This window comes from Haliotis rubra, unplaced genomic scaffold (genome assembly GCF_003918875.1).
Source record: "Haliotis rubra isolate DU_JTF1 unplaced genomic scaffold, ASM391887v1 Scf1085, whole genome shotgun sequence".
NCBI classification, from domain to species: domain Eukaryota; kingdom Metazoa; phylum Mollusca; class Gastropoda; order Lepetellida; family Haliotidae; genus Haliotis; species Haliotis rubra.
The window spans coordinates 125,277-147,607 of NW_025764987.1; the positions used below are offsets into that span (position 1 = coordinate 125,277).

General features: G+C 41.7%; 1 protein-coding gene across 1 annotated transcript in view; it reads right to left on the reverse strand.

The window, feature by feature from the left end:
• The window catches only part of LOC124282085 (beta-lactamase domain-containing protein 2-like), a 35,603-nt gene continuing 13,272 nt past the window's right edge, over nucleotides 1–22,331 (reverse strand). Inside the window, exons 4-8 of the mRNA XM_046718061.1 lie at nucleotides 19,372–19,477; nucleotides 18,289–18,411; nucleotides 5,781–5,965; nucleotides 3,926–4,186; nucleotides 1–768 (exon numbers count right to left, since the gene is read on the reverse strand). Coding sequence (XP_046574017.1) covers nucleotides 556–768; nucleotides 3,926–4,186; nucleotides 5,781–5,965; nucleotides 18,289–18,411; nucleotides 19,372–19,477 — 888 coding nt within the window. The 3' untranslated portion in view covers nucleotides 1–555. The remainder of the gene's footprint in view (nucleotides 769–3,925; nucleotides 4,187–5,780; nucleotides 5,966–18,288; nucleotides 18,412–19,371; nucleotides 19,478–22,331) is intronic.

Here is a 22,331-nt window from a genome sequence, read left to right on the forward strand (position 1 = left end):
AAGACGTAATAAATGATGATCAAAATAAACATGCAAAACATTTTTTCAAGTGATCTCTTTAAACTTTTGTTTGCAATTACTATGCAATTGTCTCCATGACATATTGAAGTTTATTGTCTTAAAGTATGAAATGACCGTAGTAGTATATTCAAGCTGAAATTAGGTCAATGCTCTATGATGAACTAGCACTCAGGCACCGTCCCTGTCATTGCTGTGGTAATAATTAGCAAAATATTAACTAAAACTGATCAATGAACAACACAGCAGGAGCTGGTAGAAAGAAAATATGAAATTTTACAAACACTTGTTAAAAACATTCAAATGCATGTACTTTCCATTCAACTACCTCTAAGTACCACTGAATTTTCAGAAATAGGATTATTAATTCCACAGAAATATACTGAGGAAAAATAATAAGGGATCACATGAAAGCACAAGTGTTCCCTTCTTGTTTCCCAGGTTTCTTCACAAGCATTGCAAGACAAATTTTGTGAAGAGACCTTGGAAAAAAATGGAGGAACAATTGTCCTTTCATGTGATCCCTTATTTTTTCCCTCAGTATATAAAACTCTGCACGATTATTTCAATCCTTGTACATAATCTTCTAGACAGTCGTACACTGCGGCCTCTAGGTCCCAGGAAGCGGGGATCATCCCATATTCCATATTGGGAGTTGTGGTTTGTGATGTAGCCCACAGCCAGCTGGTTGACGTGGTCAAATTGCCCGACTTGACCTCCGTAGCCTGGATGACCGATAATATTCTGACCCTGAAGAACAATCAATCAGTAACTATTTTATCATGAATTTGGAAAAGAATCAACTCTGGACAGAGGTTTCAAATTGCAGTAACCACCTCTGACTGAAACAAGTACATGACTGCATCTCTGATTTATTAAAAGCATTGTTTAAATGTATAAACAAGAAGACCAAGTCATCAATATCCCCCGCAATGACAAAATACTCTTCATGATTATGTCTATGAGTTATGATTATGTCAAATATTTAGGTGTGTATATAGAAAAGTGGAAGGTGAGTACTGAAAGGTTTTTCAAATTCTGCTCCAGAAAGGAGCACTATCACCAATTTCACTCTAAGTCAAACTTGTTGCCATGGAAATGCCAAAAATATTTTATTCAGAATTCCAAAACTACCAAAAGGCACCAGTACACCACCAGATCTATCTATGTGCAAAGTTTGGTGAAGAAATTTTGAACGGTTTTAGAGTTCTGCTCCAGAAAAGAGCACTATCACTAATTTCAGTCAAAGCCAAACTTGTTGCCATGGAAACGCCAAAAATATTTTATTCAGAATTCCAAAACTACCAAAAGGCACCAGTACACCACCAGATCCATGTATGTGCCAAGTTTGGTGAAGAAATATTGAACGGTTTTAGAGTTCTGCTCCGGAAAAGACAAATGTGCACGGACGTTGCGGGGGACGGACGGACACACTGGCGGAGTCCATTTTAATACCCCCCGCAAAACGTGTTGCGGGGAATAAAAACGTATCGATATATTTATCGTTAGATCAATTATCATGATTATCGATACTACAATATATCATTACAGCTCTAATATTTGATAGGAACAACTATTAATGATTACCAATATGAAAATTGTCTCATGTAAAGACAAGAGTCATCAGAAGATGACATATCCCCCCGGCCCCCACATCTTTGGAAGAACAAATCATCTGACAGTTACTTTAAGTCCAGCTTGAGTTTAGACTAAGTGCAAATCGCTTCCATAGAAATCATGAAAAATATAAATGACAAAATCTGCAAATAGCAAAAGGCACCACTTCAAGATCTGCCTCATATATCTGCCAAGTTTTACTGAAAGATATTAAGAAGTTTTCGCGTTGTGCTCCGGAAACAAAACCTACCCCTCCCTTTTGAGACTAAGTCCGAATCGTTTCCATGGAAACCGAGAAAATAATAAATCAGAAAAATCTGTAAACACCACTTAAGGTTCTGTTTGATATATCTACCAAGTCTTGTTAAAAAATATTGAACGGTTCTTGAGTTATGCTCCGGAAACGAAGCCCACCCTCTCACTTTTGGGACTAAGTCTGAATCATTTCCATGGAAACCGGGGAAAAATATAAATGCCAAAAATCTGCAAATAGCAAAAGGCACTACTTTGGGATCTGTTTGATATATCTACCAAGTATTGTTGAAAAATATTGAACGGTTATTGAGTTATGCCCCGGAAACGAAGCCCACCCCTCTTTATGACTAAGTCCAAAATGTTTCCATGGAAACCGAGAAAAATAAAAATGACAATAATCTGTAAATAGCAAAAGGCACCACTCTAGGTTATGTCTGACACATCTACCAATTTTTGTTGAATAATATCGAACGGTCTTTGAGTTATGCTCCGGAAACAAAATGATTATGGACGGACAGACGGACGAGGCGACGACTATATCCCACCGCATTACATGCCGATGGGTTAAAAACTTTAAACTATATACTCTCAAAACAAAGTTGGGGAACCTGTACCTTCGATTTGGATAGGAAGTATGAGCATTAAGAAACTTTTCAAAGACAGACATCTTAGGAACGCATCACCATTTCATTTCTCACCATCCCTAAACACAACACATGGGATGCACGTCCACAATGCAGTAGCCCCATACAAGTGCATGGGGTGTCATTAATGGTTTTGACTGTTTTCAAGAAGGTTGATAAATCACTGAATACCATTCCTTTTGACAAACATCTTGCATCACACAATTGTTAGGGTTTGTTTCTAGCCATTTTCTGTTTGAAAATGTAAATCGTACTTTTCACTGTATGAAGAATAATGTAGGTACGTTTCCTTTATATAGGAAGAAAGTGACTTGGGTTCCGGCATGGTGTTAGAGTATTTATTATGAAGAATACTGTAATTACGTTTCCGTTATATAGGAGGAAAGTGACTTGCGTTCTGGCATGGTGTTGGGGTATTTATTATGAAGAATACTGTAGGTACGTTTTCGTTATATAGGAGGAAAGTGACTTGCATTCGGCATGGTGTTGGGGTATTTATTATGAAGAATACTGTAGGTACGTTTCCTTTATATAGGAGGAAAGTGACTTGGGTTCCGGCATGGTGTTGGGGTATTTATTATGAAGAATACTGTAGGTACGATTCCTTTATATAGGAGGAAAATGACTTGGGTTCCGGCATGGTGTTGGGGTATTTATTATGAAGAATACTGTAGGTACGTTTCCTTTATATAGGAGGAAAGTGACTTGGGTTCCGGCATGGTGTTGGGGTATTTATTATGAAGAATACTGTAGGTACGTTTCCTTTATATAGGAGGAAAGTGACTTGGGTTCCGGCATGGTGTTGGGGTATTTATTATGAAGAATACTGTAGGTACGTTTCCTTTACATAGGAGGAAAGTGACTTGGGTTCCGGCATGGTGTTGGGGTATTTATTATGAAGAATACTGTAGGTACATGTTTCCTTTATATCGGAGGAAAGTGACTTGGGTTCCGGGATGATGTTGGGGTATTTATTATGAAGAATAATGTAGGTACGTTTCCTTTACATAGGAAGAAAGTGACTTGGGTTCCGGCATGGTGTTGGGGTATTTATTATGAAGAATACTGTAGGTACGTTTCCTTTATATAGGAGGAAAGTGACTTGCGTTCCAGCATGGTGTTGGGGTATTTATTATGAAGAATACGGTAGGAACGTTTCCTTTATATAGGAGGAATGTGACTTGGGTTCCGGCATGGTGTTGGGGTATTTATTTTGAAGAATACTGTAGGTACATGTTTCCGTTATATGGGAAGAAAGTGACTTGGGTTCCGACATGGTGTTGGGGTATTTATTATGAAGAATACTGTAGGTACATGTTTCCTTTATATAGGAGGAAAGTGACTTGGGTCTTGGGTCCCATTATGGCGTTAGGATACATGGTATCTCTTACCTTGTACTTCGGGTATGGGAGTTCTCGAAATCCTATTCCCCTGCCCCAAGACAAATTAGCTGAGGTTATAACCAGATCAGGTTCAGTGCGCAATGGGGTTGTCATCAGTTTCCAGATTTCAGGTTTCAGGAGTTGTCTCCCTTTGACAATTCCTTTCATGGCCATATAGCTGTAGAGCTTGGCAATGCCGCGGGCTGTTGCAACACCAATGAATGCCGACTGACCGATGCTCATCACTTCTGGGTCATTCAGGCCACTGTTCTGGTAATCAAATTGACAGTAACATATTACATGCAAACATATCTCCAAGAATAAACAGGATTTGGGGCTAGTCTACTGGTTAAAGCGTTTGCTCGTTAAAGGAATGCCCGGGTTCGAGTACCCACATAGGTAAAATGTGTGAAGCCCATTTACAGTGTCCCTAGCCATGATATTGTTTAAAGGGACATAAAACTAAGCCTACTCATTCATGATCAAACAGGTATTTATTAAGTGTGCCAAACTGCTGCCATTCTCTTCCCACAGAGGTTACTCCTGTCATATCTTCCTACATAACCTCTGTTCTAATACGGCCCTTTCATGGTGTGAGCGTTCAAGACTCGTGATTGGAGACAATCAGATTTAGTTGTGCAATCAGCGACGTTGTTTCAAAAGTGATCATTCGCAAGGCCTCGGTAATTTCCGTATGCTTCGAGAAAACTAAACTTCTTCCCCTGCGCGATGCGCAAAAGTTTCTTCTAGACAGAACTCAGTCATGTTATGGCGGATCAGTGGCGTCTCCATCGCCCTCGTTGACAACGGACAAGCTAGCCATTAAACGTCTTGTGTGTAACATCAACACAAGTCCCCGGCAGATGGGGGATATTTGTGGCCCCACATTTGCTTGTGTTAGTTAAGTTGAATCTAAGTCGATGTAACAGGCTTTCTGATTGGATGGAAAGAAGGGAGATAATTCGTGTTGCGATCTTTTGCCGCTAGGGGATTTTACGAGAACCGGGAAATATGGCCGTATTAGAACAGAGGTTACGTAGGAAGATATGACAGGAGTAACCTCTGTGGGAAGAGAATGAACTGCTGCATGGATTCTGCAACACTAAACATTTTTACAGCGAGGTGTGCTGAATTTATGAAATTCAAAAATACATGGACCATTCTGTTCCCACATGACAACAAAGCATTTTACCATTCAAAGTTGTGAGTGTTTGTTTGTTGTTTAACACTGCACTCAGCAATTTCCAGCTACTTGGCGGCGGTCTGTAAATAATCTGAACCAGAGGCTACAATAGTGAGTGAGTGAGTGACTTTAGTTGTACGCCACACTCAGCAGTATTCCAGCTATATGACGGCAGTCTGTAAATAATCAAGTCTGGACCAGACAATCCAGTGATCAACAGCATGAGCATCGATCTGCGCAATAGGGAACCGATGACATGTGGTCAACCAAGTCAGCGAGCCTGACCACCTGATCCCGTTGAGTCGCCTTTTACGACAAGCATAGTCGCCTTTTATGACAAGAATGGGTTGCTAAAGACCTATTCTACCCTGGATCTTCACGGGTCAGAGGCTACAATAGACAATTCATTGATCAACAAGACGAGCATCGACCTAGGTACCGGTAATAGAGATATGACTAACGGGATCAGGTGGTCAGACTTGCTGACTTTGGTTGACACATCTTATCCTGATTGGTTGGATCGATGCTCATGATGTCAATCACTGGTGTGACTGGTCCAGACTTGATTATTTACGGAAGGTTATCATACAGCTATAATATTGCTGAGTGTGGCATGAAACAATACACAAACCCAAAAATATTTCTAAGAATCCACGAGACGAAAACCAAGAGACTCAGTACCTTCATATCCAGAACAGTCAAGGCTTTGGCAGTGATGGATTCTGGGTAGAACATGAATTTACAAAAGAGGCTCAACTGATTCCAGGAAGTCATGGAGGCCAAGAGGTTCTCAAAATCTGACATGTACTGTCCCCGGGCAGCGTGATAAAACAAGTGCTTCGGGAGGCCCATGTGGATGTCAATACCTGAAACCAACACATGGAGAATGTGCACTTTGGCTTATTGTAAATATCATAATAACAAAAATGTAATTTCTAGGATTTTGGGGGGTCTCTTCATTCTTATGAACAGTACTGGAAATGTCCTGTGCTGTATTGCCCTAGAACACCCAAAATATCTCACCGAAATGCACCCTTGTCTTAGGACGGTGCACATGAGACACATGACCAATCTGGCTGACTCGTCACTTTTTCATTTTATTCTCAGCTTGTTGGGAAATGTTTTATGTGCTTTGCAATCCTAACTATATATCCTATGAAAATTATCCATTTCAACAACTGTTTTGGTTTGGATTATCTGTTGCTTACGTCTAAGCATCATATTCAATGCTTATTTTTTGCTTTTAGCTTTAAATGTTGATAATTTTGGTTCTTGAAATCATCCTACCTACCCCACAGCAGTTTGAGATGATGAAGAGTCAAGCAATTAGTACTAGTCAAGATAAGGAACACTCTCCTACCCAGATTTCGAAATCTAAATATGTACTGTCATAGACCTTACTGTCGCAGTTGTGAAAGAAAATATATGTAACAATGTAAAACATTATGAAGAGAGCGCCGAATAACTTTCGTGAGTCCAGCCTCTTCTTATTATGCATATGCGCGTTTGATTACAAACAAGAGAAAAGTCCGGTCACGTGATATGCAAATTAGCCTGTGGCAGTGATGTTATGTTAGTCATCGCTGTGCCGGAGTGTGGATAAGGAAGAATACTGTATTGTGTTAGCCTTTGGGATCTACAAGCAGCCAATCTTCAGATTTGAGATAACAGCGACGAGAATGACATGTGAGTTTAGTTTTAAGCCACACTCAACAATATTCCAGCTATATGGCAGCAGTCTGTACCTAAATAATCAAGTCAGGACCAGACAATCCTGTGATTAACATCATAAGTATCAATCTACGCCATTTGGACATGATGACATATGTCAACTAAGTCAGCGAATCAGACCCTCTGATACCTGTTACGACAAGCATTGGTTACTGAAGACCAATTCTAACCCGGATCTTCACGGCTAGGGCCAACAATGACTCAAAAATAGTTCCACTGTAGCTCACCTGGACATGTTTGTTTTGTTTGTTTGTTGTTAAAAGCTGCACTAAGCAATGTTCCAGCTATATGGAGGCAGTCTGTAAATAATAGTAGGGACCGGGCATCCCAGTGATCAGCAGCATGACTAGCCAAGCCAGCGAGCCTGACCACCCGGTCTCTCTTACGACAAGCTTGGGTTGCTGAAGACCAATTCTAACCCGGATCGTCATGGCATATGCAGCATTGCACAAAGTCTAGTGTGCGATAGCAGTCAAGACATATTTGAGGACCCAGAAACCAAGAGAATGTTTCGCAGGAACAGCTTGATCTTTACAACCCATTGACACTTTTCATCACAACATGGTAGGGAGCAGTTTCATCAAGGCAGCAAAAACACAAAGCAGGAATACTTGTGGGTCTAACCAAAGCATGTGACAAATATAGTTGCAGGCAACGATGAGGTCTCTTGGCTGTATTTTCTATCTATTGTATCTGAGGACTAGATATCATCGTTCAAAACGGAGCCAGAACACGTGTTTTGACAGGCGAGTGGATCTCCCAAATACAGCCGGGGTCGAGGGGGTCATGTACCTTTATAGAAGTTCCGGAGAAGAAATAGTTCCCTCTTTAAAAGGCTGTATCTCAGTTGTTCTTGGGTCTATGGTCAAAATTAGTGTTCTGGAATCACCAAGACATCATCTACCATACTGGCACTTTTTGTGCAGAATTTTGGAAAGGACAAGGTATGATAAAGGCCCTTATTGGCCCACAAAATTTCATGATATTCAAAGTTCTACAACATGATAATTTTAGCATAAAAAATGCTAAATGAATTGTTGAAATTACCTTCATATGTTTTTTTTATATGTTTTAGTGCTGTTTTTTCCCTCCTTGAAGACCTCAAAGTTAACCTATTTTACAATATCTTCGAAAAACCTGCATTTTCATATTTTCAGAGTGATAAAAAAGTGTGAGCAAAAGCTTGACCCATCCCAATTTTTTCACCACACATGAAGAGAGTAAATTAGAATGCACTCCTAAAAAATTGTGGTGGGTCACGCTTTTGCTCATATCAAAATGTTTAAAAAAGTACATTTTTTCAGTTGTATGAAATTGCCCCATACAACATCTCAAAAATAAACATTGGCGTAAAGTAATATCTCTGAAAACTATCCGTCACATTTACACAACTATACCATGATTCATTACTATTTTGAATGTTTTAGAGCACTAAAATGAACTTATCAAACATGTTTATTAAACAATTTCAATATCGTAAGGGACTCTCGAGGCTGATTACTTTGAGGTAAACAAGGGTAGTTTTTTGGAGACCCTGTTGATCACTGCTGGAAAAATAAGAAGACATCAGAAGATTTTTCAAAATATGATCAGGCAGCATTCTAAAGGTGAGAATCTTTGTAATTATGCTAGAATTTTATCATATTTGTTCTATCATCTGTTTAGCAAACCCCTCTGTGTCACCTGTCACTTAGGAGATAAACCTACTGTGTGGGAAAATCAGAGGTATATAACGAAATTATAATAGCTCTAAATTTCATTTAAAACCCAACGCCAGCAGCGTGAGGTTTTAAATGAACAATTTAGAGCTATTATAATTTCGCTATATACCTCTGATTTTCCCACACAGTAGGTTTATCTCCATTCTACCATGACAATTTTATGAACAATTTCAGGTGGAGCTCTTTCTTTGGTTACGAAGTCAATACAGTTGAAGCGGCCTCAAGATTCCAATCTCAAGTGGTATCAGCCTCAAACGGGTGTTTGGTGGCAAACCGTCAATGACTAACAAACTCCAGATTCAGTAATAACAAATCACGCTTTGTTTTTCAGTGCATCAATCACCAATCATTAACTGATAAGTTGGAAAACATATATCAAATAAGTTTAAAAGCTTGGTTCACATTTGAAAATTCCACCGTAGACCCTTTCCCCACCAGAATAGTGGCAGCAACCTCATGGCCTTGACCTTTTTCTCAAGTCATTGTTTACATTTGGAAAGATGCGACAGGAGAGCCACTGACAGTTTGCGCTAAGGTTAACCTGATTGTATGACTGAGATAGTCTTTGATATCTAATTACTGGTACTGGTACAAAATTTAAGAGTAGGGCTTTTGCTGTAACGAAGTCCGTGGTTAAAATCGAATTTAGATACTGTTGAATTTTGCTCTGTCAACTTGACGATTTCACGCGACCTCTACGCTCGCGGCGACAGCTGTGGTGACTCTTACACACTCATGTGTGTACTTTGTGCTCAAATTCGATTCTCACGGATATTATTTTCTACATTTTGGAAAGTGTTTTGTGACCTAGTGGCTTCAAAGTGTAGTGAATTCAAATTGAATCGGATTCGCTGGCATGTTCAAGCGAAGTCTGTTGACAAAGAGCCAGATTTGTGGTGATTTCAAAAGGATGGATCAGGACATGAGGGTGTACCTCTGGCATAAACACGGTAAGGTAATTAATTATACTTTAATAGACTACTTTAGATTAAGCAATGTAATGGATAAGAGGGATCATGACTAAGCTAAATAACTTTTTCAACGATATTATATACTTTTAGAAAAAAAATATGTTGGGCTAAACAGAACGGTTTGCAGATTCTGTTATTGTGTTTTACTACCTCTAAATTTGAAACAGTACAAATTTCAAAATATCATTTTGTTTGAATTGATAACCCAACTGTTATTTATGTGGACGGAAGGCATTAAAATTTCTTCGCCGCTCGATGTTAATGCATCCTCCGCTACCGGATCAAGATCAGTGGCTTATATCGCTTGACTTAAAGCTGATAATAAATTTAACACGGAAATTATGTAGCAGTCTATTGCTGGATCTATTCTGACATAACATAGAATCAACGTAAACATACATGTATTTGTTTTGCTGAATTTTTATTCGAAAGCAGACGATGTTTTGATCTTGTTCGACTGAATATTTGTTTCCATGCTTTCAAGTACTTTTGTATGTATAAACACCTATTGCTGTGATTTACGCAAGTAGTGAGTCGAGCCCGTCATCGCTAAATCCATCTTTAAAGACAAATGTGTAATTTCCGACAGTAAAATCGCCGCAATTTATCGATGCATCGGTAGGTTGTTTGGTGTCCGCCATGTTAGTGGGCAGACAAAAATAGTGCATTACCGTAAACCATGTATGATTGAGCACGGAAAACAGAGACCTGTATAACGTGATTATATACCTCTGAATGACTTTAATTAACCAATCACAATCCAGTGTTTACTGAAGTCATGGTAGAATGTCAAATAACACTGGCATTCCACTGGATGTAACAGTGTATAAACATACACATTTTAACAAAAATTATGTACCTTGATGTTTTCTAGGATATATCAGGCTACATTTAATATTGTTAGAATAAGAACATTGTATCAAGGTCTAGCAGATTATGAAAAGCAAGCAGTCAAGTGACACATTGTTGCGAAGTGTATATATAAGCTTAAAGTGACAAATAATAACAGTAGAATCTGTAGCCTAGTGTATACAGTGATGGCTTCTCAATTTTTTCTGTTATCAGACATTCAGGTTCAAATCCTAATTGTTTTTTTCTTTTCTTCTTTTTTTCTTCAAAAGTTAAGCTAAACATTGTAAATTGGCTGACAAAACTTGTGCACATGAAATACAAATTTTGTAAAAAAAAATTCTTAAGTTTGGTAATGTAAGTTACACTGTTCAAACAAACTTGAATTAACATCATGTAAATCTTGTTTAAGCCTGAAGACACTGACTTTTCCACTTTGTTCCCACACAATAAAGAATCTGTAGAAGGTAAGCATTGTTTCAAAATGTTAGTATGGTAATTTCTGTAAGTAAATATTTACAAACTGTCCAGAGCTGTTAATTAGTGGTGCACTGATCAAACAAATAATTAGTTTATGGATATTTTGTGGGCTGCCAGTCAATTACCAATAACCAATCACATAATCAATTAAAGCGTTCACTATTTCTTCTTAAAATATGTTTACAGAATCAATGACTATTGGTTTCAATTGTCATATTAAAACTGAGGACTGATTACCTTTGTTTTCATGTGCTCTAACAGTCGTTTTTATGTTATATCTATAATTGATCAAAAAGTGGCCTCAACAAATTGATAATGCTTTTGGAGGTCAATTCCCTTCCCTATATAACTATCCTATTGACATGTTTAGCATTAGAAAATTACAAAGCACCAATTTCTTGAACATAATGATAATTCTTTTATGATTTCAAATATTTGTTTTCAGATAAGAGAAATTTGCTTGGACTGATTTCAGGAGTGTCATTTCATGAAGATGACAACTTAAAACTTGAGGTGGAAGGTAAGAATAATGTGAGTGCTAAAAAATAACCAATATTTTTTTCTTCAATTTTCTTATTTAATGTGACAGAATTTCAGAAATACTGATGTCTCAGTGGTGATTAAATCTGCATAAGCCTTCAAGGCCAGACTACTGACATTTGAAAATAAATAAGTAATGTTACCCTTGTATAGATTTATAATATCAAAGTTTTAAAACAGGATTTTCTTTTGATATAAAGTCATCTGTTTTTCAGTTGAGAGATCTGGGTATGGCAGACACCAAGACAATATGCCTGTTTCCAGCAACTCTAGTGATACATGGTTGAATGCTGCAGTTCTTGACAGTGATTCAGAAACTGATTCTGAGATTGATGACCATGTGGATGAAGAGTGAAAGTGGATGTTTTATATATATTTGCAGTGAATGAGTTGTGAATAATTACTTTTTGAAGATTTTTGAATACTGACTTTTAACACTTACTTGGTGTCAAAATTAAGCTGTGCCAAGAATGTAATTTCACCTGAAATAGGCCCCTTTGAGGTCAAGACCTGTGCTTTTTAGTGCAACATGATTGGTTATTATAACAACATGTTGAGAATGAGATGTTTACTGTATATATTTGCAAGAATGTTGTAAATACTGACTTTTAACACTTACATGGTGTTAAATCAAGCTGTGCCAAGAATGTAATTTCACCTGAAATAGACCCCTTTGAGGTCAAGACCTGTGATTTTTAGTGCAACATGATTGGTTATTGTAATAACATGTTGTGAATGAGATGTTAACTGTATATTTGCTAAAACCGGTTGTGAATACTGACTTTTAACACTTACTTGTTAAAATCAAGCTGTGCCCAAAATGTAATTAGACCTAAAATGGGCCCCTGTGATTTTTCGTGTGGGACATGATTGGTTATCATAAGCACATGTTGTAAAATTGACCTATAGTTTATGTTTGCAAAGAAAGTTGTCAATAATATGCTTTTTGTAATCAATTGGCAAGTAATTGAATTACTGTCCACAATGTATTGAAACCCTAATTGGGCCCCTTGAAGTTAAAACCTTGTGATTGATGTTGACATGTTTCTTCTTCATGAATACCTATTGCAAAACTGATACCGTTTTATATGTAAATAAACTGATAGTTGTATATAAGTCATTATGGCACACTGATATTTCAGATTTCTTGTTATTTTTTCATGGGAACTGATAAAACCCATTTTTGGCCCCTCTGCATTGAAATTATGGCCTCAGATCATTTAAAAAATAGCTTTTTTATGCAAAGCCATCTTGTCTCTAAACAAATAACATGTGTTCAGCCAATTCTGTTTGTGGGCCAAAAATTACCCTTATCATACCTTGTCCTTTTAACTATAAATTGTATATTTATATACTTATCCTATCTCACGACTTGCACCTCTCTCTCTTCATTCGACCATGAGTGGAAACGAATTAAAACTTGCTTCAGGCCTACCTTGCCCCTCTCCCGTGCTGAGCGTGCCTTCCTGTCTCAGTCGTGCTCACTAGTCCATGACAGCACGAGGCATGCGAGTCCTCACCCACGTGATCACCCTCACATACTCATTCTTGATCTTGGAGCCATAAAAGGACAAAACCGAACGGTGGTAATCTATGTAGTGGGAGGTAGGGAGGACTTTATCAGCGTGAGATAGGATAAGTATATAAATATACAATTTATAGTTAAAATTTCCAAATTTTTAAACTTATCCTATCTCACGACTTGCACTTATCCCACGGTAGGAAGGTGGGTCATAGAGTACCCGAAGTTCAAGCGATAACAGCTAAGCGTTATGCCCAAACAACCGTAGGAAGCAACTACAAGGTAGGCCAATAACTACCAAGTTACTACGTGCGAGGGTTAGTGCGAACCCATTGACTTACTAAGCACAAGTGCTCCCAGGGACCGGGATTCCCGAGCAATGTGGTGTTCAGTCACTAACTTCACAAAGTGAAAGGACGTAGCTTAACGAGTGTAATCAGTCACGCCCAGAATTCAGAATTTTATTCAGATTGTACACAAAGCAGAAATGATCGCAACTGGTGATCATCTGCGCTGAAGCTGATGGTTGTCCCAAGTGCCGAACAGGCGATAATGACAGTGCTGAATTCCAATTCGTTGTGATGAAGGGCCCTTTCTCCTGATGACCACTGCTAGGCCACTTGATGGAGAAAGTGAGCGCCCCAGCTTGCATGATGTGCCAACGAATAGGTGTTGAGTCGGTATGAAGGGCACCCTAGAGACTCCAACACAAACATTCCACTTGTTGAGCCACCAACGAAAGACTGAATGTAGTTGTGCGGGAAGACGAATCAACTCCCTGGGGTTGTCGTCCCCGATGTATGGGCACAGAACCATCTGAAGAGGGCAAGCTGCAGCTGGCCCCTGTAAGTCAGCGCTTGTGCCGACGCCAACCACCCTAGTAACTTCTGCCACTGGCGAAAAGGTGTGGGTTGGACCAACACTAGTGGTGCGTTGAACTGAATCTTGTCCCACCTCTCCTGGGGCACAAACATCATGACCTGTCGTGTTAAATATGGTCCCAATAAGAAGAAACAGCGGGTCGGTGTTACCCCTGATTGCTCCGAATTTAGCAGCCATCCTAATTGCGTGAGCAACTTGATGATGAACTGTCTGTGGAAAGGAAGGACGACTGGGATCCTGCTGGGCTTGAACACAGTCGTCGATATTGTTGTCAATTGTCACGCTTCCACAATGCAGGTAGCTTGTTATCAGAATGGGTATCTGAGCAAAAAGCCACGGGGCTGCACATATTCCCATACAGCAGGATCCTCCATTGGTATCAAGGACTCCCCATAAAAGTAAATCGAAGATACTTCCGATAGTCTGGATGTATCCAGGTGTGAAGGTAGGCGTCTCACAGGTCGAGGGACTGACTGACTGACTGACTGAGGTTAGTTTTACACCGCCTTTAGCAATAATCCAGCAAAATCACGGCGGGGGGCACCAGAAATGGGCTTAACACATTGTGCCCATGTGGGGATCGAACCGGGGTCTTGGGCGTGACGAGTCAATGCTTTAACCACTAGGCTACCCCACGGCCATCGCAGGTCGAGGGAAATGAGAGGTCTAACCACTCTTGCCTCTGACAAAAAGATATCTCCTGATATAAGAACGTTCAATAAGTCGAGCAACTACGTCAGCTCTGACGGAGTGCTCGATGTAGTATGTTCGGCGCATGGAGATTGTCAGTCAATCTACAGGAACGTTCACATTATAAACAAATTGTAGAAATTCGTAGGATCGGTGACCTCAGGAACGTTTCTTTTGTCCGAACAAAATAATGGTGCGCCAGGTGGAGTGATATAGGTAGTAGATCACTGCTTGGTGACAGTCCTTGCATAATGCAGTGACCTCTGAACTTAGTGCTTGAACTAGTCAAACCGTTCACGGGTGTTTCTGTCCGTCACCCTCAATAAGCAGTCTCTCTCGACTGGCTGTCAAAATCCCGACACATTCACTCTTACCGGGAAATGGCAGCGTTCGTTGTTACTTGCATTTAAAAGCTGGACTTGGTATCCGATTCATGGGACCAAGAGAATTCTGCAAGGGCACTTCATAGTCACTCTAATCATCAAATTCCGGTAAACAAACAGTAGTCCGCCATTTGCAAACGTTACACACGAGTGACAAAAAATACGGACAACATGGTCTTTGGTTAACCGGGCGAGTCGCAACCCATAAATTCCGGGCTGAGCTATGCTGGCTATTTGACAAAACATTGCTGGTACCATGCGCAAGAACTTCACCCATTTGTTATCTGTCCAGAAACTTGCTTATCATGTAAAACAAAGGGAGCTGAAGATGACGAGCCGTCTGCAACAATTGTACCCAGTGATACACTAACACACTGTTACCAGTAGTCTGTAGTAACAAGACTCATCCGAGCGTCGTAGAGTATTCCTGGCTAGCAAGCGTATCTAGTTATGCCATATCGGGTGGTTGCAGAACTGATATCTACACCGAAGGGAAGAATCGTTGAACGGAATCATTCATCAAAAGTGAAGATCGGATGGTAGATTAAATCTGGAATGAGATTAGCCCCGGTCACGGAGGACGCTTGAGAACTGGGATCGCCAGGCCGCCAAGTGCCGGCGTGATATCTCGAGATGATGACCGCTTACTAACATCACATGTAAATCAAATCGCATGGTGAAGCACATAGCTACTACCTCTGTACATTAATCTTGAACGGCCAGGTGAACTGGTTCGACGATAGGGAGCTATCGACCTGGTGAAAAGGTACGAGCCGGCTGGTAAATCAGTTCAGGGTGGTGAGCCGGAAAGTTGACGTGATCTGAATCAGTCCGATGTGATCTGAATCGTGACTGATCTGGATCGGTTCGCTAATCCGAAACGGTTAACTGATCTCAGCTGATGGAGAGATCTAGAACGTTCAGATGAACCGGTGAGGTGAGGTGAAATGTTCCGGCCGAGGTGAATCGTTTCGGTGCTGAATTGAATCGATGATGTGAACTGTTTCGGCGATAAGAAACAGTCTTAATATTATGGCGAACAGAGTCGATGTCGTCAGTCTTAATATTATGGCGAACTGAGTCGATGTCGTATTCACATGCAGCGTGGCGAAAACGGTTCGGTCTGGTGAATCCATTTGGTATGGCGAACCGATTCAGTGTGGTGAATCGGTTCGGCAATTTGACGGTACGGTCTGGTGAAACCATTCGGTATGGCGAGCCGATTGGGTGTGGTGAATCCATTCGGTATGGCGAACCGATTCGGTGTCGTGAATCCATTCGGTATGGCGAACCGATTGGGTGTGGTGAATCCAATTGGTATGGCGAACCGATTCAGTGTGGTGAATCGGTTCGGCGATTTGACGATGTAGATCGGATGTGTGAGTCAACTGGCAGCACAGAGCGTTTTGATGAGGTGGAACCACGAGAAGACATCTAATGATGCGCCCATAAAAAAATGACCGTCCGACATGGGAATCTGCGGACGACGAGCAGTTAATCCCGGTCGTTAAAAGCGGGGGTTTGTCAGGTGATCAACTGTTGAAGTATAACGAGCTCTATCTGCCAGCCATCGGGAGCAAACATGTCTACATGCTCTAAAAACGTCCTTAATAAGGGAGCACATTCCCGACAACGTTTGCTCCAGAAACATGACGATTGGGGATCCGAGGAAGTAAATTTTGTTACAGTGTGCGCAAAATTACGCTACTGAGTCTAGACTGACAAGATGGGATATCCTGATTCACCTGAAGTGAATGAGACCGACTACGAGAATCACTCTGACGAAAACACACCGTACGGCTAGGTGAACCGGATCGAAATGGCCAACCACCTCGACCAGGTGAGACTGAACGACTACGGGAATCAAAATGCTGTGGTGAATTGATTCGACTATGAGATGGTGTGTCGAACTGAAACCTATGTTGAGGTGAACTGAGTCGGGACTGTGAACCCGTTCGTCCTGGTGAACCCCTTCGATCACGTGAATCAGTTCGGTCAGGTGAACCCATTTGATTACGTGAATCAGTTCGGTCAGGTGAACCCCTACGAGTATGTGAATCAGTTCGGTCAGGTGAACCCATTCGAACATGTACTGGTGAGCCGGTTCGGTAGGGTAAGCCGGTTCGGCATGGTGAACCGGCTCGGCCGTGTGAGCCGGCTCGGGAATGAATTAATTGGAACTGGTACGTTAGAAGGCCGACAAGAGCAACTCCTCCCAGCCGTGGAAGAACGCATTCGAACTTTCGCACCAGATGGTGACTCAACTCGTGTGGGTGAATTGTTCCGGTGAGATGAAACCGTGGAAATAGGAGAGCGGGTACGTTCCAACCGCGCCGATCCCCGCTTCGACGATGAATGCTTAGAAGTTCTCGAAGTCTGTGATCGTTCCGAAGAAACAGACCTACGAGATAATGTAGATTGCAGGTCTGGCGTAGAAGAAATATCGGTCATTACCACCTGGTATGCTCATGAGAACTTAAACTGGGTGAGGGAAGCTCCCCTAAAAGCCTTCTAACGTTCTCAGATAAATAGGAATCCGACGAAGCGTCCATAAATCTTCGTCAGGAGAGACGGGCGATTTAGAACGGTGAGCAGTGAGGGTGGGGCAATCTAAGCATTGTTTCTTAGCGGGAGATGGACCAGACCCCGCAGAATTAGTCCTAGCCCTATCTGCCAAACGTCTGGCACAAGCACGTTTGTAAGATTTAAACGCCTGATTAGACAGTCCGGAACACTTAGGACAGCGTGTGTCCCAGTCACAAAAACCCACACAATCAACACACGATGTGTGTGGGTCCCATGCAGACAATACTTTATTACAACGGGCGCAAAACTTCCGTTTACTGGCCTGAACAGACTTAACCATTTTGAGCAATTCTCAGACGAAAAAATTTCACGTCCACTCAGTGGAGTGACAAGAAAGAGAATGAGTATGTGAGGTGATCACGTGGGTGAGGACTGCGCATGCCTCGTGCTGTCATGGACTAGTGAGCACGACTGAGACAGGAAGGCACGCTCAGCACGGGAGAGGGGCAAGGTAGGCCTGAAGCAAGTTTTAATTCGTTTCCACTCATGGTCGAATGAAGTCGTGAGATAGGATAAGTTTAAAAATTGCACATTTTGGCAGCCAACTACTCAGAAAACTGCTGAAAAACATGGCCAAAAACTGAAAACAAAAATAACTGCCAAACGGTACGTTTTAGCGACTTGACCCGTCCAGGCAAAATTGTTGGGAATTCGATTGTGCATCTGTACAAGAAATTTGGAAGTGTTGGAACAATTAGTTCTTGAGATATTTGCTATTTGAGTTATGTTTGGTACAAAAATCAGCGGAATAATAAATAATAATAATAATCCGAACGATTACAATAGGTCTCCTGCCTAGAGGCAAGGAGCCCTAAATATATTTTCATCACTCACCAAATGGCTCGGCGATCTCCTCCCTGAATAGCTGCGTCATGTTTCTGTGTTTTGGGTCAGCCATCCTCACCAGTGTGTCCAGATAGAAACCATACGTGATGGCATGGTAACCATGACGGGTGCCTGAACAAAGAGAGAGTGAGTGAGTTCGGTTTTAAATTTATGCTATTTTGAACCTTTTATCAGCTATATCATGGCAAACCAACTTGGTTTGGGGGGATAGCCTAAAGTGATGCCGGTTTTTGACATTTTCCAGTAACCCTTGGGTGAAACCCACAAGCTGATGATCTTAAAATATAATCAGGTGAGCGTGGGAGTGATTGAGTTTGTTTTACACCATTTTTAGCAATATTCCAGCAATATTCCAGCGGGGCGACACCAGAAATGGGCTTCACACGTCGTACCTATGTGGGGAATCGAACCCAGGTCTTCGTCGTGAGGAGATAACTCTTTAACCACTTGGCTACCCCACCGTCCCCTGATCAGGCCAAGTTGGGAATCAAACACATGATCACTGTATCCTGACAAGGGATGTAACTCTGCGCAGACAACTGTGGCCCTTCAGATGCGTGGCTTACCAGCTACCATTGAACAAAGAATATAACCCAGTCACTGATTCGGTTATTATGCTAGAATCAGGTGTACAGATGATTGGAAGATAGGAATCCCTTTGGATCCTGACATTCTTAAGGGATGTAACTCTGCACACAGAACTGGGGAATTAAGATGACTGGCTTACAAGCACACCCTGAACAAAGTATATATGTATATATGCTAGTTAGTTGTTCAGTCACTAAGCTAGACCAAGGTACCCAGATCCTTTGAAAATAGGAATCTCTGCAGGGGAAATTTGGAAAGTGAGCTGAAGTAGGTTGGGAAACGGGCCAGGGATCTGGAGATAACCTTAAACTTTAATCATCTATTATATTATAACTATGACAAAGAACTTGACAGAGTTTCAAACACTGAAGCCCATTTCTGGTGTCCTCTGCCGTGATATTGCTGGAAAATTGCTAAAATCGGAATAAAACCAAACTCATTCACTCACTCAAACACTGAAATAAATGGTGACAAGATGGAGACCTGGTTTCCAGATGGGCGTCACTTTCTCCAGTCGGCGGGTGAACTCTTCCTGGTTGTCACGGTAATCGAACAGACTTGTCTTGTTGCCGAGGGACACCAAGCCACCCTGAGAACACACACTTTAACTATAACAACACTTCACATGTTGCATAATAAATGTCACTGTATTCATAAAACTATCCGAGGCATCCAATGAGGGACACCTTGCCACCCTGATAACACACACTTTAACTATAACAACACTTCACATGTTGCACAATAAATGTCACTGTATTCATAAAACTATCCGAGGCATCCAATATGAGTATGTGCAATAATGCTTAATGACAAAAACGAAAATGACTGTTAGCAGCAAGTAGATATTCACTAAATTTATACAAACCTGTAGAGGTTATGAATTCTTTGAAGAAAGTCCTCCTTGGGGTACATATATGCATCTAAATGTCCATTTTAAATCCTACGACAGTTGTAACTATTTTTTTTAATAAAATATTTACAAAACAAAAAACTTGTTTTGTCTTGGGAGACCACCCATACAGGGCCCCCCTACAGCCAAGAGCAGGTAACTCTCGCCGTCTACCTCGTACCTCACTTTTCATGCTGAACGTGTCAGACAGAATGAGGGGAGGCGGGTGGCCGTACCCCAAGGAGGACTTTCTTCAAAGAATTCATAACCTCTACAGGTTTGTATAATTCTTTTTCAGAAGAAGTCCTCATTGGGGTACATATAAGCATATGACAGACTCCCAAAGATATTTGAGAAGGGAGTGGCATTCTGTCTGGCAACAACTAAACCCGTGGTGAAGTGAAATCTACAACCGATACGGAAATAAAAAACAACACTTACCGAACCACCTGACCGCTGATGTCAATCAGACGGGAGCGTGAACAAGAGAGCCCAAACTTTTATGTCAATTGGCTCAAATCAATGACATAAAACCCCACCCCCAACCATTACAATGGAAAGGAATGTATGGGGACATGCCGAAACAACTCCCAACCCTAATATAGCCCCAGCCAGAGAAGCGTGGCGAGAGGTATAAGGGTAGGGAAAGCGTAAAAATTTAAACGCTAAAAAGCCAATAACCAAGGAGTCGAGCTAATAAGTACTGCAAACTAATGCTCGAATGCACCCCTCCTGTTTGGAAGAGGGCTTGCCGAGACCTCGATAAAACCCAGAGAAATTATTAGCCTCGCTAAAAACTTTCTGAGGAAATCAAAAGAGTACAAACAGCATGCATTGTACGAGTGAAAAACAGGATAAAACATCCCCACCAAACACTCTGGGCGTGAGGAGGGTGAGTGTAGACCACCATCCCACAAAGCTGATTAACACAGACTCCCAAATACCGCAGTCTCCGGCAGAGGGAAAAAACTGTAAGTGTACAAAAATTCCCTGAATAGCTAAAAGCCTAGCCAAACGTGTTGGCTCACCATTACACTAACCTGGTCACGTGACATGCTCGAAGAGAGGCATACCAAACAGTGACCCATGGGGGGTTCGTACCCAATTCCATCGCAAGACGGATTAATAGCATATGACTGGTTAAAGTGTTCAAAACCGACCCCGCCCTCTTGCCTTTAAGTGAAGAGGACGTAAGGGATGAATGTACACCCAAACCCAACCCATCCCGAAAGGGTGGTAAGGCTAATTAGATGTAGCGATATGAACCATATCGACATTGAACACAGAACTGATACCAATGACCAGTTAATAACTTGGTCAGGGTGGCAGGACACTCACCACTGGAGAGAACCGAAAGACTGAACCGAGCACGATCCTTAGAATGCGTGTCAAGTCGGTAATGGCGAATGAAGGCGTTCTGCCGGCTCCAGATAGCGACAGAACCGATCTCTTCATTGAGCAGTGCCGCTGTGTATTGCCAACAAAGCGGCATCTGCCCTACCCAGTCTGCGTTCAACCCCTGGGGGGAAGGTAAACCTTAGCATTGTAATCAAACAATTACGGAAACAAGACAACGAGATAAAGTCCGCTTGCTAGCAGACTCCCCAGTCTTCCCGCCACCAAACAGAACACATGGGTACCCATACGGATCCCTTTTGTTCGTTCGTTACAGTCACGGGTGAGCAATCGAAAGATTGGTCCCCGGTGTGGAAGGCTGGGTAAGGGGTGGAAGTTCGATATGAGCAGCCACGTGGAAAGCAATATCGAACTGAGAGTGTGGTAGGTATCCGGGAGGCGAATACGGACATGATCAGTATAAAATACTGTCAGTGTCGGGTCAGTGGGTATCGCATGGATGTACCTGACCCTTCTACCAGAGCTCACCTAAAAAAGTAAAGCCGTCTTCCACGTCAACAAGTGAAGTGAGAGAGACGATATACTTGAAAAGTCAGGGCCAGACAGCCAATTTGAGAATAATTGGCAATTTTAAGGTGGGCTGGGTCGCCGCCGCGGCGGTCGACCCCTGTTCATGCCAGCTACAAAGCACTGTACGAGAGGGTGCTGCCTAGGCAGAGCACCATTGAATGAGGTGTGAAATGTAGAAATAGCCATGGAGTACCCGGGAATGGTGGAGGTCATAAGGCTCTCAACCAAAAAGAGGTTATAGTAACTCCAATATCCGAACTAAATCCGCAGAATATGGATTATGAAATCTGCACACCAGCGCACCCCACCTATCAACACCCTGAACGGGTGTCGAATCCCGCCTCGAAGCCAGAATTGTGTCTGCAACGGTTGCAGGAATTCCGCGTTTCTGGGGGTTAGACCCGACAGAGGCCAAGCCACCCTGTGAATCCGAGGATTCGGGTGTGGCGCCCTGTTCAGAGTGAGACTGTCTGGACGAAAAGGTAATTCGAATCCCGGCGTGCGGGATCGAACACCAACCTGACTGCTGTCAATTCCAGCACATTGATGTGCAGGTTGTGACTTTGTCGTCAAGAGACCGCAGGTCGCCCAGAACATCGCCCTGACCTGGGAGGGATGTATCTGGCTG